The sequence below is a fragment of the Nicotiana tabacum genome, chromosome 19 (genome assembly GCF_000715075.1).
Source record: "Nicotiana tabacum cultivar K326 chromosome 19, ASM71507v2, whole genome shotgun sequence".
Lineage (NCBI taxonomy): Eukaryota > Viridiplantae > Streptophyta > Magnoliopsida > Solanales > Solanaceae > Nicotiana > Nicotiana tabacum.
The window spans coordinates 147,188,680-147,201,936 of record NC_134098.1 but is presented as its reverse complement, the minus strand read 5'-3'; the positions used below and the strand labels follow the sequence as shown (position 1 = coordinate 147,201,936).

The window sequence follows — 13,257 nt, the reverse complement described above, 5'->3', positions numbered from 1 at the left end:
TTGTCTACTACATAACTAAAGGACACACATGTAACAAATGATCTATTTAAAAATGTACTTTATTGAATGGAATAATTAAATAAACAATTATTCCATAAAGAATAAAAAATACAATACCATGTCTAAACCGAATGGTTAATAGTATATCCCAACACAACTTTCGCAAGAAATCCACAAAATAAAATTTTGAAAGAAATATTATGATAGAATATAAGAGAGAAGAAGAAGATGAATCAGAGAAAGAAAAAACATTGAAATAGGAACCAAAGTGTGTAGAAGAGCGGAATTTTTGGTGGAATTCCTATCGTTATGTTCTGATATAATCATGTGTTACAAAAAGGAGGATATATTTAAGCCACAATATGCTCAGCAATCTTTTCTTCGGGGCGAAACATGAAAAACAGATATTTTTAAAAATAATCTTCATCGTCGTCCGAAGAAACTTTTACTTATTATATAGTTAATTAAATTAAAAAAGAAAATAGTACTAGTACAGTAACTTTTTTAGACGAAGTCTGAAAGCAAAAGAGAATTGCATAAATTGAAACTATCGAGGGGTCATATCCGTAAAGAAAAAATTCTTATGGGAAGAAAGTATATTTAAACTCAAACCCAACTAAAGCCGCTCCCTAGACAATTAGACGCAGCCAATTTAGAGAGCATTTGCGTGACCAAAAAGAAAAAGCCTCCGGAGAACGAGAGACTTTCAACATTGAACAAATAATTAAACGGCAGTGGGTCTGGAATTTCAGTTGCTGATTCTTTCCTCAATCCTAGTCTTCTCCAGTTTCTTCCAAGTAAGCCTAGTTTCTTTCTTTATCTTTTAGAGTGTTTATTTTATGGTTTGTTTATAGAAAGGAAGTTCACCCAGTTGGTTAATTTACGAAATTTTCTTAGACTGAAGCTTATGAATGTCCAAGTGGAACTGATGATTTACATACGGCGGAAGTGGTGGAGTTTATAAGAAAAAAACACTTTTGCTAATATGTGAGAAAAAGTGGAATTTGTAAAGTTACTGGTTTATTCGAATTAGTAATGCACCAAATTGACTTGAAGTGTTTTTTTGTTTTACATATTATGTTATTGTATTGGCATTTGCAACAGAGCTGCCCAAAAAATTATGCTATTTTTTCTGCTTAAGAAATTTATTGGAAGAAAATGTTTGTGTTAAATGGTGTTGTAGTTTTTGCATTTCCCGCTGAAAAAGCTAAATCCTCACATAAAAAACTAAAACGACTGTAGTAATTCATTGCCAAATTTTATGTAATGATGGAATCCAATGTTATTTCAGTCGGGGAATTTTACTTTTGTGTCCTTGGAAGTTGCTTCCAGCTCAAAATGGGCAGACTGAGGTGGACAGGGGTTTCCCCAAAATCTATCATGCGAATTGCTGCGGTAATATTTCTGAAAACTACAGCAACATTGTTCGGTATTTTAAAGAAGTGGTAATATTGTGGCTAAACGCTTTTCTTCATTTCCAGTCATGGCGCACAGTTTCTGCAGATTCGATGATTGATAAAGGAAATGTGCGTGCCGATGTTTCAGAATATCTACCCACGTTACTTCAAAGTCGCTGTAAGAGGCTTACCTTTTAACTGTAACATGTGAAGTTTGAACTCTTTTCTATGCATCAAACTTTGCAATTTTAAGGATTCTTCGTCATGAGCTACTTTTCATGAATTAAGCTCAACTTTGTGCCTTAGTTGTTAGTTAGGTTAATTTGGAATTGATTATGGTGTGAAACATTACATGAACTTAAACTATATTTTTTTGATGGTGCTGATTCCAGGTCACTCTATTTTTTGTTTTTTGTTTTGATGAAAGCATATTTTATTGATGTCCTGGGAGAAATCCCCGAATACAAGAAGTATAACAAAAGACAACAATATGGTTCTCTATAATAGAAAGCCAATCATCTATACCTCAGGGACTTTGTGGGTGCTCCAAAAGTTAAAGCAAAATAAAAAATAAAAAATGAAAGACAAGGCGTAAACTGTACTAAGTCATGTCCCCCTCCCCCTTTCCCACACCCACCCACCCACCCAAAATCTCTCTTCTTCTTTTCCCTTCAAAGTACCCACATGAGTGATAGGGGTGCCGCATCTCATGTCTGCCTTTCCTTCTTCTCCTCCTGTATGTCCAATTATGTATCACACCTTTCACTATTTTCGGCATTTTTGATTGTATTCCAAACAAGTTGCACTAGAATTTTCCATTATCGAGAAAGAACTTCCACGTGCGTGGCTCACGAAAAAGAATCAAGCCCACACGTGAAGGGGTGTGTTGAAGACATAATTAAGTAAATAAAAGTGCACTCTTTATCCTTATAAAAAATAAATAAAAGCGCACTCTTTCGAACAACGTACGATTTTAGATGGGATAGTCACACACTTCAACAATATTTACAACTTAAAATTTTCTTTGCATCGTCCTCTTATTTTATACTATGTGTTATGTGTAGTTCATTTGATTTAAAATTATTAAAGTTATAATTTTTAAAAAGATAGCACAAAGTCAGTCAATCTACTTGAGAATCGAAAAGGTGAAAGTCCCATAAGAATTAGAAGTCAGCCCATTGTGGTTCTATTTAGACAAGTAATATTTATATTATATTTATAGAGGTCAAACTTTCAATATCATGAATCTGAAGGGAGCATATTTAGAACAACCATGCTGCGCAGCTAGATTAGAGGAACTTTAAAGATGAAAAGCTAAATGATTTAAGAAGTAGTTCAGTTATTTCCCCCTAAATAAAGTAAGGTTTACTAAGTGTTCAGGGCTGGTGAGTTACATTGCAATGATATCCTAATTCAATGGAAGATAATTAGCAGGGGATAAAGAATGAGTCTTATGTCTAGTTCTTCATATCACAATTCCATGCTAGGGATAAAACCATACCACTGCAATAGGCAATAGTCCTTTCTCTGTTTTATGATGTAATCATCACATCTATGTTCTTTCCCTATCCCGGGCTAGCTTTCACACACCTCGACTATTTCAATGTGTACTTGCTACCTCTCACCAGTACGTGTACTGGGTAACTCTGCCCACCAAGATTTAGCAAGTGGGAAGAAATCACCTAGTGTTTTGTACCTCCGCTGAGATTTGAACCTGAGACCTCGTGGTTTTCCTACCACTTCATTGACTACTAGGCCATATCCTTGGGCTCCCAAGTATCCCAGTATAACCATTCTACTGCAAAGTATATGTTGCATATTTTATTGGTACCTCCCCCCCCCCCCCCACCTCTCCCCCCCTCCCCCAACCTAGTACTAGCTGACAACATCAGATTTACTTGAATCGGAGTTGAATATGTAAATGCTAAATATTGTTGTTACTGAAAACTGTGTTCATGCATATGCTGAATGTATGTTGAAACACCGGAACTTGACAGAAGATGTTATTACTCTAACATGCACTATGTTCAGCCAGTTGAAAACCCAATCCATAATGTTATGTTTGACTTTGCTTTGTATATCAGCTTTGTGCAGTTGCAGTTTTATTGGTAAACCTAATAGTTCTTCGACTAGGAGATTTCCGCCATCGAAGCATTTTATCCATTCCACCGGTATTCCTCCAATATCTATAGATAGTTACTTTTGATTTGAGTATTTCAGCTTATTGATTGCTCTATCGTATGTACCAAATGCATCCTTTCACTTTTCAGGAGCTTGTTATTCTGCAGAGCGAGATTACTATGAAATTCTAGGTGTATCTAGAGATGCTAGTCGAGATGAGATTAAGAAGGCTTTTCATGCGGTGAGGATATTATGCAATAGGGTTTTAGGTCTGAATAGGTGCCTTATTGATATGTTTATTTTCAGTTGAAATGAGATCTTGTCTGCCATTTTGGTGTTAAAAGCTTGTCACTGTCAATAGCACTATTTTTTGTTTGAATATGGATCTATTTCCTTTATGGTGTTGAAATTCTACTAGTCATTTGTAGATTGTTTTCAATGAAGAGGCTGGTCATTTAATAGTTTATTTTCATTACGATAGAACAGAATCTTCTTCTTACTCCCCCGCCCCCCCAAAAGTCCCACATACGGAAAGGAATCTTCTTCTTCGTTTAGAGGTGGAAATTCACATTGTGCCAGTGTTCTGAGACAAGTGATTCAATATTTTTGCACTTCAAGAATTTTTTGCTTCATTTATATTGAGCATTATCTTGCTTAGATCTGTGGCATTATATCTTTTCCTTTATCCTTTCCATGTTATTTGTAATTCTCTAGTGCTTTGACTTAAAAACCTTTTGCAGCTTGCAAAAAGGTACCATCCAGATGCCAATAAGAATAATCCTTCTGCCAAGAGGAAATTTCAAGAGATAAGAGATGCATATGAGGTTTAAATATTTCTATGTTCTCCAAAAATAGTACTATGACCATGATTGAAGAATTGCTGCATTTCCTTGTACTACATTCATATGATAATTTTATGGATTGTAATCGTGAAAGGTGAATTCAGATTTTGCAAGATCCACAGAAGAAAGCACAATATGACATGGTGACATGTCTTTTCTCCTTTGGCTTGTATTTTTCAAATTATGCTATATCATGGTGTACATTTCATAACTAAGAATAAATTTTTTACTAATACAGATGAAGGAGCAACCTAGCAGCACAGAAGATATGAATTATAATTATGGGAATGTCAATGATTTTAGATATTCTTATAGCACACAGTTCTCTGATTCGTTTCAGAAAATTTTTTCTGAGGTATTTCCTCCCCTTTCTTTTCCTCTTCTCTGAAGTGCAGTGATTTATGGAATTTGCTTAAATGTATATGCTTCAATACGACAAGAGTGGGTTGCTCTAGTGGTAAGCACCCTTCACTTCCAACCAACAGGTTGTGAGTTCGAGTCACCCCAAGAGCAAGGTGGGGAGTTCTTGGAGGGAGGGAGCCGAGGGTTTATCGGAAACAATCTCTCTACCCCAGGGTAGGGGTAAGGTCTGCGTACACACTACCCTCCCCAGACCCCAATAGTGGGATTATACTGGGTTGTTGTTGTTGTTGTTGTTGTTGTTGTATATGCTTCAATACATTGTTGTCAAAGGCACGCTTAAAGCGCGCTTAAGCCCTCAAGCGAGGCTCAAAACATGTTGAGCGCTTCGCCTCATTTTGTGTGCGTTTTAGTATCGCATCAAGGCTTTAAAGCATACTTTTCCTTGCCAATGAGTGTGATCCTGAAAAGACGACATTAAACAATTGATATTTCACTTTCTCGTAAATGTTTTTCAATTTCTTTGTCCATATATTTGTTATTCATGCTTATAATAATTAGTCTTGGACTACATATACATATTTTTACTTTTTCTCAAGTTGGGCTTTTTTCATTAAAGCTCACGCTTTATTTGCGCTTTGCGCTTAAAGCCCCAATGGACCTTAGAGCTTTTTTGCGCTTTTCGCCTTTGATAACATTGCTTCAATATCTCACAGATATTCGAAAATGAGGCTGAAAATTTGACACAAGACATTCAGGTGGTGCCTTTTGTGATTGTGTTCCATTTGATGTTTCCCCCAATTTGAGGGACTCCAAAACTAAACCTGTTTGACTGTAATATCTTCAAATGGTAGGTGGAGCTTTCTCTCTCTTTTCCTGAAGCTGCTAAAGGATGCACAAAACATCTGTCATTTGACGCAGATGTTCCATGTGATTCTTGCCGTAAGTAAAAACTGATGTTCTCTTTCTATCCACATTGTTTAAACCACCTGTTGTGTTTTTTGAAGCCTTTCCCTTGTGTCCGAGTTGGATGTTCCATTGTCTTTTTTTTCTTTGTTTGTTATGCCATCTCTTCCCGGAAGCATGACTAAGAAGATTATGCAATTTATATTACTTCTGGTCTCTCTCTCTCTCTGTTTGGGCTCGTTCTCTTTCTCTGTTCTCGTTACCTAAGTAGTGCGGACTCTTTGTTTTTGGTGCCGCACCCGTCTCGACACAGGAAGGGAGCGGGTTCAGGAGCGGGATACGTCTCAGATTCGGTCAACTACCTTCGGATACTTTGACCTGAGTCCATCGACAAATTTGGGGGAAAATTGAGATTTTGATTTCTCAAAATTAAAAATAAAACAGATTTAAGACATCATGGGAAATGGCATAACTTCAATATTGTAATACTTTTGTCTCATATTTGCTGCTTTGTTTCAGAAAAACCAAGAATTCAAGGGGTTGTGTTCTGAGTTCGGACTTCTAGTAGACAGTAGCACCGATATAGATGTAGAGTTGGTGGAAGGCCTTGAATGGCTTTCGTTTTCTCTTTATAGCTCTATTTTTTTTTTATAATTTTGAAGTTTTTTTAGCCGACCCCCCGCACCCGTATCCATACTTGGATCCGCACTCCCGAATCTCAAAATTTAGATTTTGCCGAATCCGACACCGGATTCCGATCCGTGCCCGTATTAGATGCCCGCACCCGAGTCCGAGCAACTTTGCTCGTAACTAGATAGGTGAAGGGCGCAAAAGACTGCCAGAGTCCCAATATTCATGCTTTTATCACTGCTAGAAATACAGTACTGTAGGGTGATGTCCTAAATAATGTTTTTTAGATAGGTAATGTTAAATTAGTACATTGATTACAAAGCTCACCTGGAAAGTTTGGTTAAATTTCTTAAGTAATGTGGCTACTCTATTTTCATGATAATAGTGCTTATACCTGGAGGCACTGTCTCGCTTCCATCTAAAACAAAAGAAAATGATATTTAAGTCATCTTCTCAAGAGGAGAGAAGTGAAACGTAACAGTATTCAATCTATTCAATATAATATGACATGGTTTAGCATGAAAAATGGAGTTACTTTGACTTTTACTTTTCCCTTTGTCCCATTATATGTGGCACACTTTTCTTTTTAGTTCCGCGATAAAATGGCACCCTTTCTATATTCATAAACAATTTTACTTTAAACTTCTTATTTTAATGTAACCAAAAAAAAAAAAAAAACTTCAAGCTTGCCATACCCTTAATGAGATGATTTATAGCCATACAAATATCTATGGCTTGTTTTAGACCAGATGTTCCCGAAGTCTTTCTTTTTTTCTTAAACTCTGTGCCAGTCAAACACCGTCACATAAAATGGAACAAAAGGAATATCATTTTAGTCCTAGAAGAAAGTATTAAATTAATTGTCTGAGTTGTATGAAGTTGTTATACTCAACAGAGTCATGCTTACTTTGAATTGTTTTGGAATTTAAATTCTTAGTATATGGTCTATTACTTCTTTTAGAGGCATGTCATTTGTGATATAGCAACATGTAAAGTGCATCAGGTCAAATGCATGGAGTATTTTTTAATTGTTAAAAACCTAATGGGAGTAGTTGTGGTCATTGACAAAGTGAATTTTATCCCAAAATTTCCGCTTTGAAATTCTTAGTTTTACCACACATCATGATCTAAACTTTTACTCTATTTTATCTTTTTTCTCATTCAGATGGTAGGGGCTATCCATTGCATTCCAAGCCTAAAGTATGTCCAACTTGTCAAGGAATTGGGAGAGTAAGTACATTCAAAATTTTGAGCATTTCCTCATTTTATGAGGTTTAACTTCAGTGTTCACTTTCTTTTTTGCCTGATAATCGAGCAATGTTCAGAATCTTTATGTGTTATTAATACTCTGGGACCTATTCATCAGGTTACAATCCCTCCTTTTACAGCAACTTGCAGTACCTGTAAAGGATCTGGACGAGTTATTAAGGTCTTGATTCTGAGACAACGAACAACTCTCTGATTTGACACAAAGCTTCAAATAATCATTGCTTGGTTTCTATTAGGAACGTTGTAGGGCATGCAAAGGATCAGGAGTCGTTGAGGCCACTAAAGACGTTAAAGTAACTATACCCGGCGGTATGCATTGGTTTTTCCTTTCCAATTTAAGTGTTACCATAAGTCCATAAGGAGTTTAGTTTATTTCTGAGCACATCTGGTACTTCATTTTAAAGTATTTGTGTATTCTGCTTAAAATATTAGGTGGATGACCACTAATTTCAAATAAATCAACTTTGTCAGTTCTTGATATTTCACATTTTCTTTTTTCTCCTCTAGGGTGGGGGGACTGTTTGGCTTGCACTAATTTTAAACTTAAACAGCCCAAGAAGGTGTTTGGGCATAAATACATATTGTAAACTCTATGGATACAAATCCCCATAGTATAGAACTGCAATAGATAAGTTTATCGATTATAATAGGTGAAGAAAGTGTACAAAGTACCAAGTCGAAAAAAGTGTACAAAGTACCAATTTATATGAAGATTAAGACTATTCTGTTGCTTTTCCACAAAGGATTTGACTATATTGTCGTATTTGGTTTTCGTCACACCATGACCTCCTTACTATGGAGAAAAGTCCTTTTTTACCGGATGTGTTCTGGTTGTGTTACCTGGTAAGGTCCTGAATTTAGAGTGTAGAGTTACAACACTGAACTGAGAAGATAAAGTGTAGTCAATTTAGAAAGGCTAATGGTCTTGCTAAAGGCTGATACGAAGCTTTACCACAGAGAACAAAATTAAGATGATTGAAACAGAAGAGCGTGGTGGGAGTGCTATTAATTGGAAGATACTTATCAAAGTGAAAGGGTAAATTCTATAATATGGTTGTGAGACCAAAAATATTATGTGGGAGTGAATGTTGAACTTTTAAGGCCTAACATAGCCACAAGAAAAGTATTGCAGAAATGCAGATGTTAAGATGATTGTGTGGTTATATAAGATTACTAGATTAGACATAACCACATCCGACAAAAGTTAAGGTAATACATGTAGATGATAAAATGAAAGAAGCTAACCTGAGATGGTTTAACCATGTTTTACGTAGACCTCCAAATGCATGGGTTCATTGATGCTACACTATGATGATTAAGAAGGTGGGGTAGATTTAAAATCAATGAAGGTAAGTTTCAAAAGAACCCTATAATCTCTTGGTATCCATGCTGATTTAGCTAAGAACAAAATTAATGGAAAGAGATGATCCATATAGGAAATACCAATTAGTTGGGATTAATGCTTAGCTGTTGTTGTTACACTTACATTGGGTCTGGCTTATCAAAAGTCATTTTAGGGTGGTTAGAGACTTGTATGTCAATATAACAACATATGTGAGATTTAGGGAACTTCTTTTAAAAAAGCCACCAGTTTGCCTTAAAAATTAGTTGCTATTGGCATAAAAAGAGCCGAATGGATATAGATGATTCATATAGTTGACCACAACTAATTTGGTATTTAGGCGTAGTTGGTTGATCTTATGATCATTGGACGGGTAGGAACGCATTCGTCTGAAACTTCTTCTGATTTTCAACTCAGTAGCAAGGTCTAACAGCATAACGTAGGGTTATCGTATGATCTTCCTTTTCCTGATGGATCAGGTGTTGACTCTGGTGATACTATTCGTGTGCCGAAAGCTGGTCATGCTGGCAAGCGAGGGATGCAACCAGGCAGCCTATTTATAAAGCTAAAGGTGCATGATTCTCCTCTGTCAAGTCTTACTTCTAATATATCTTCTATATTGGGTTATCGAATGTGATTCTTTGTGAATATCTGTGACTTCAAGAATTTTCATTCATGGGTCAATCACTATAATATTTGCATTATATATAGCAGAAATCCATTAAATTTTTGGCTCATTGATCAATCGTCAGATATCCCTGATTGGTAGCAGAAACCCACTAGATTTATTCTTTCAACACTAAGGGATTTGGAATATCAATGGGTGATGGGTATGAACACCTACAAGGCTAGACATGACTAGGATCTGCTAAGGCCTGCTCATTGACAGGCAAAAAAGGCTGTTTTGGGTGGGGGTGGGGAGGGGGGGATCCTACACGTTTACTATAAGAAGAGAACGACGAAGAAGCTTTGTTATGTAATAAAGTGAGATGATATATACATAATAGTATGTTTGCCAATGCTTTAGGTTATTTACCCTTCTCTTAAACAATATTATTTGGGTAGATAGGTCTTAAGGAAGGGTAAATAAAGGTAGAGAGAAAGGCCATTTACCTTTTATAGATGGTCAGAAGACAAATAAGAGGGGAAGGGGAACTTAAGGGATTCGAAAACTCTCTATGTTTGCTTTTCCAGCTCCTCAATCTTTAACAGAACTGGCTGAATTATGAAAAAACTATATTAAGCAGTTAAGATGCACGATGAGTAAACCACTGTATTTATTTTTCTGACGACAAAAGTTGATGGAGTAGAGGTCCATCGAATATCTGATAGTGATAAGCTGATGAATATTCTTTTAGTTGTAATTGGATCGGGAATGGAAGAGCTCACATGAACTCGATAAATGACGTCTACTTCATAAGTGCTAAGGCAAAATATATCAGCGAAAGGAAGGGTGATAAGGGACTCTAGCCATTTCACACTACCTGAGTAATAAAGTGGAAGCCCCCTCACGACCGAATAAAAAGAAAGTCACCCAGAGATATTTGTTCGAATCCAATCGAACCAGCAAGTTTACCGTCTTGGACACTTAACCAAGCTCTTGATAGGCGGTATTCACCTTCACCTTATTCAACTCTATTTAGCTTCTTTTTTTTGGCTCAGGTAACAACTCAGGTTCTACTCTCCTTGGCCTTTATCTTCTTTCAATGAACTCTAGACTGATTCAACTCAAGCAAGAACTGCTTGAACAAGAAATGACTCGATTCAATAGAAGCTCTTTATGTTTCTCCAAAAATACATTGTGAGGGGATGAATTTTTTAATATTTATCTGCCCCCTCAATAATTTACTTTGATATATTTGAAAGCAAGTAGGGATAAGCATTCACATTTACTTCAAAATGAAAGATGAAAAGACTAGTATTGGAGCTTGGACCATTATTCGAACAATTGATTTGGCTCAAGTCCTTCCACAATACGTTCTAAAGCTATGTTACATGGACTAATTTACGCGTAACGGTAGCATGCAAAAGGGTGTGTTTGAGTAGCATGCATGGTAAGGGCAGGTTTTCTTTCTTGGGCTATATATGATGTAGAATCCACGTCATTGTTATCAAAGGTAAAAGCATGGAAAAGTACCATGTCAGCTGGAGCTTTGGGTGCAAAGTGCAAATAAAAGCATGAGCTGTAGCGAAGAAAACCGCTACTGAAGAAATAAATAAAAAATAAAAAATAAATGACATACAAGAAAAATGAATATAAATACAAACCATAACTATGTGGACTAGAGCATTGAGAAGCTATAACTAAGGAAATATATGACCTAAAAGCCATGCTATTCAAGTTCAAAAAGCATTTTAAAATTTATGATTCAGATGCAGTTTGTAGTTCAGATTAGTAACTATAATGTTCTTTTACTAAATTTCTGTTTTCGTATTCCAATTCACCAACATATTAATAGAAAAGTGTCCTCTATCACTTTGTCATTTATGTTTGCTATTTAATGTTGCCCTCGTTAAGACTGATCCCATTGGAAGTTGAGACTCTTGTGATACCTGTACTAAAGCTGTAAAGCGCCAGTGAAGTGAGGCGAGTCTTGCGTATGCTGCTCTAAGCTTCAGCGCTACATTGATCGTGCCAAGTTTCCATGTCTGTGTCACACCAGTAGACATAGTCATGTTAAGACAAATGAAGAATCTTTTGATAATCGGCTACTTAAGCATACAATTGGTGCTGTTCTGCTGTCAATTTGGACTTCCCCTTTTTCTTTAAAAACGTTGTCTTTGGGGGCCTTTTCGTTTGCTGGCTGAATCTGTCTTTGTGAAAATTTCATGCCTTTTGTTTTGCAGGTTGCTAAAGATCCTGTTTTTGCTAGAGATGGAGCAGACCTTTATGTGGATTATCATATCAGCTTTACAAAAGTGAGAATCAGTTTAAATTTTTCCCTTCTTTTGGGCATGCTAATAAAGTATATGCTTTACCATAAACATTTGATTCGCTGTTGGTAGAAAGATATTTGGATTATTCTTCTTTATTTCTTGATAAGTTTAAACGTCTAGTTGTCTCCTTCGTCCTTCTCATGTTACCGAGGAGATATTTGACGCACTCTCTCCCTTTTTTCTTTGTGCATCTTATAAAACGAAATAAAAAATTAAAAATCATTAGTACCATTATCGACTGTCTCTGCATTCTGAAACTTTCTTCAATCCTTCTCTCTTGAACAGTCCCATCCCCAAATTTCATCCTATTTCAGTTGGCAACCTTAGTACCATTATCCAAAAAAATAAAAAAATAAAAATCATTATTACCATCATCGACACTCTATGAAACTTCCCTCAATCTTTCTCTCTTAATTTCATCCCATTCCAGCTGGCAATGGTTAGAGATTGCTGTGTTTTCCTTTGATACTGGTTAGCAAGGTAACTGGTTGAAGATGATACCGAGTGGGTGGGTGATACTACTGGCACCTGGGAAGCAGGGATTGGAATGGGCATGGTAGATGTGTCTTCTGTTGGTCTTATGTTGGTTTTTTCTTTTTCTTTTTTAATCAGTAGTCTTCTCTTGGTTTATCCGGCTATATTTATGAGTTGGCTGATACTGGAATGTTAAAAGTAAAAACCAGGGTTGTTACTGTAGAAGTAAAAGTGGGGCATATCTGATACAGAAAATAATTCAGAAACTAGAAAAATAAGCAACTGAAGGGATCACAACGCCTATCCCTGTTCAAACCACTATCATGCGTAGTATTTGTTTCAAGGTTCATATATCTAAACTATTTTAGTTAATGACACTCTGCTCACATGGCTAACAAAGACCAACTAACTAGTTAAAGAAAAGTTAACCAGTGAGTAAGGCGAGTATTTGTTAGACAAAGGATGTAATATGTAGCTTGCCTTCTACCTTTCTCATAAACAACATACACGCAGTGTAGCTGGGGCATCATAGCAGCGTGTTTACTAGAAAAAGATGTTAGAACTTGGTTGAATAAGCTCCAATCCTTAAATTGTAGGTTATGGATTTGCAAAATATAAAGAGAAGGGAACATCATAGAAGTTAGAACAGAAGACTAAATGCAGAAGACTTGGAATAAATGCTTAAAGCTCTTTTGTTCTTCTTCTTCTTTACATATGCTTTTGTGACTTAAAGTAGAATTATAAAATTTGGTGGTTCTTTTTGAATTTTAATAGGCTATTCTTGGTGGTAAAGTTGAGGTACCAACTCTATCGGGAAAGACACAGATACAGGTATGCGTTTTATACTGGCTTATCCATCTTTCGTCATTTTTAATGTATTTTATTTGCTAGAAGTGTTGTAATGCTGTCATGGCGTTAGAATAAATGTGAAGTAAAATACTAATAGTGAATTTTGTGTCACCTTGATTTTGAATGTGTC

General features: G+C 36.1%; 1 protein-coding gene across 13 annotated transcripts in view; it reads left to right on the top strand.

Annotated features, from left to right (window-relative positions):
- The first annotated feature begins 623 nt into the window (after positions 1-623).
- The window catches only part of LOC107824557 (chaperone protein dnaJ 1, mitochondrial), a 55,768-nt gene continuing 43,134 nt past the window's right edge, over positions 624-13,257 (top strand). For 8 of the 13 annotated variants that reach the window (XR_012703081.1, XR_012703080.1, XR_012703079.1 and 5 more), the window contains exons 1-16: positions 624-797; positions 1,292-1,395; positions 1,482-1,575; positions 3,482-3,568; positions 3,668-3,759; positions 4,259-4,342; positions 4,465-4,503; positions 4,599-4,715; positions 5,437-5,478; positions 5,575-5,662; positions 7,422-7,486; positions 7,623-7,685; positions 7,762-7,834; positions 9,347-9,438; positions 11,715-11,786; positions 13,053-13,109. Coding sequence is in view for 8 of the 13 variants with exons in the window: in XM_075238853.1 (XP_075094954.1) it covers positions 1,339-1,395; positions 1,482-1,575; positions 3,482-3,568; positions 3,668-3,759; positions 4,259-4,342; positions 4,465-4,503; positions 4,599-4,715; positions 5,437-5,478; positions 5,575-5,662; positions 7,422-7,486; positions 7,623-7,685; positions 7,762-7,834; positions 9,347-9,438; positions 11,715-11,786; positions 13,053-13,109 (1,122 nt within the window). In the remaining 5 variants the exon portion in view is untranslated. Of the gene's footprint in view, positions 798-1,291; positions 1,396-1,481; positions 1,576-3,481; positions 3,569-3,667; positions 3,760-4,258; positions 4,343-4,464; positions 4,504-4,598; positions 4,716-5,436; positions 5,479-5,574; positions 5,663-7,421; positions 7,487-7,622; positions 7,686-7,761; positions 7,835-9,346; positions 9,439-11,714; positions 11,787-13,052; positions 13,110-13,257 lie in introns of those variants that run through there. The other 5 variants (XR_012703078.1, XR_012703077.1, XM_075238854.1 and 2 more) reach the window with 3 other exon arrangements.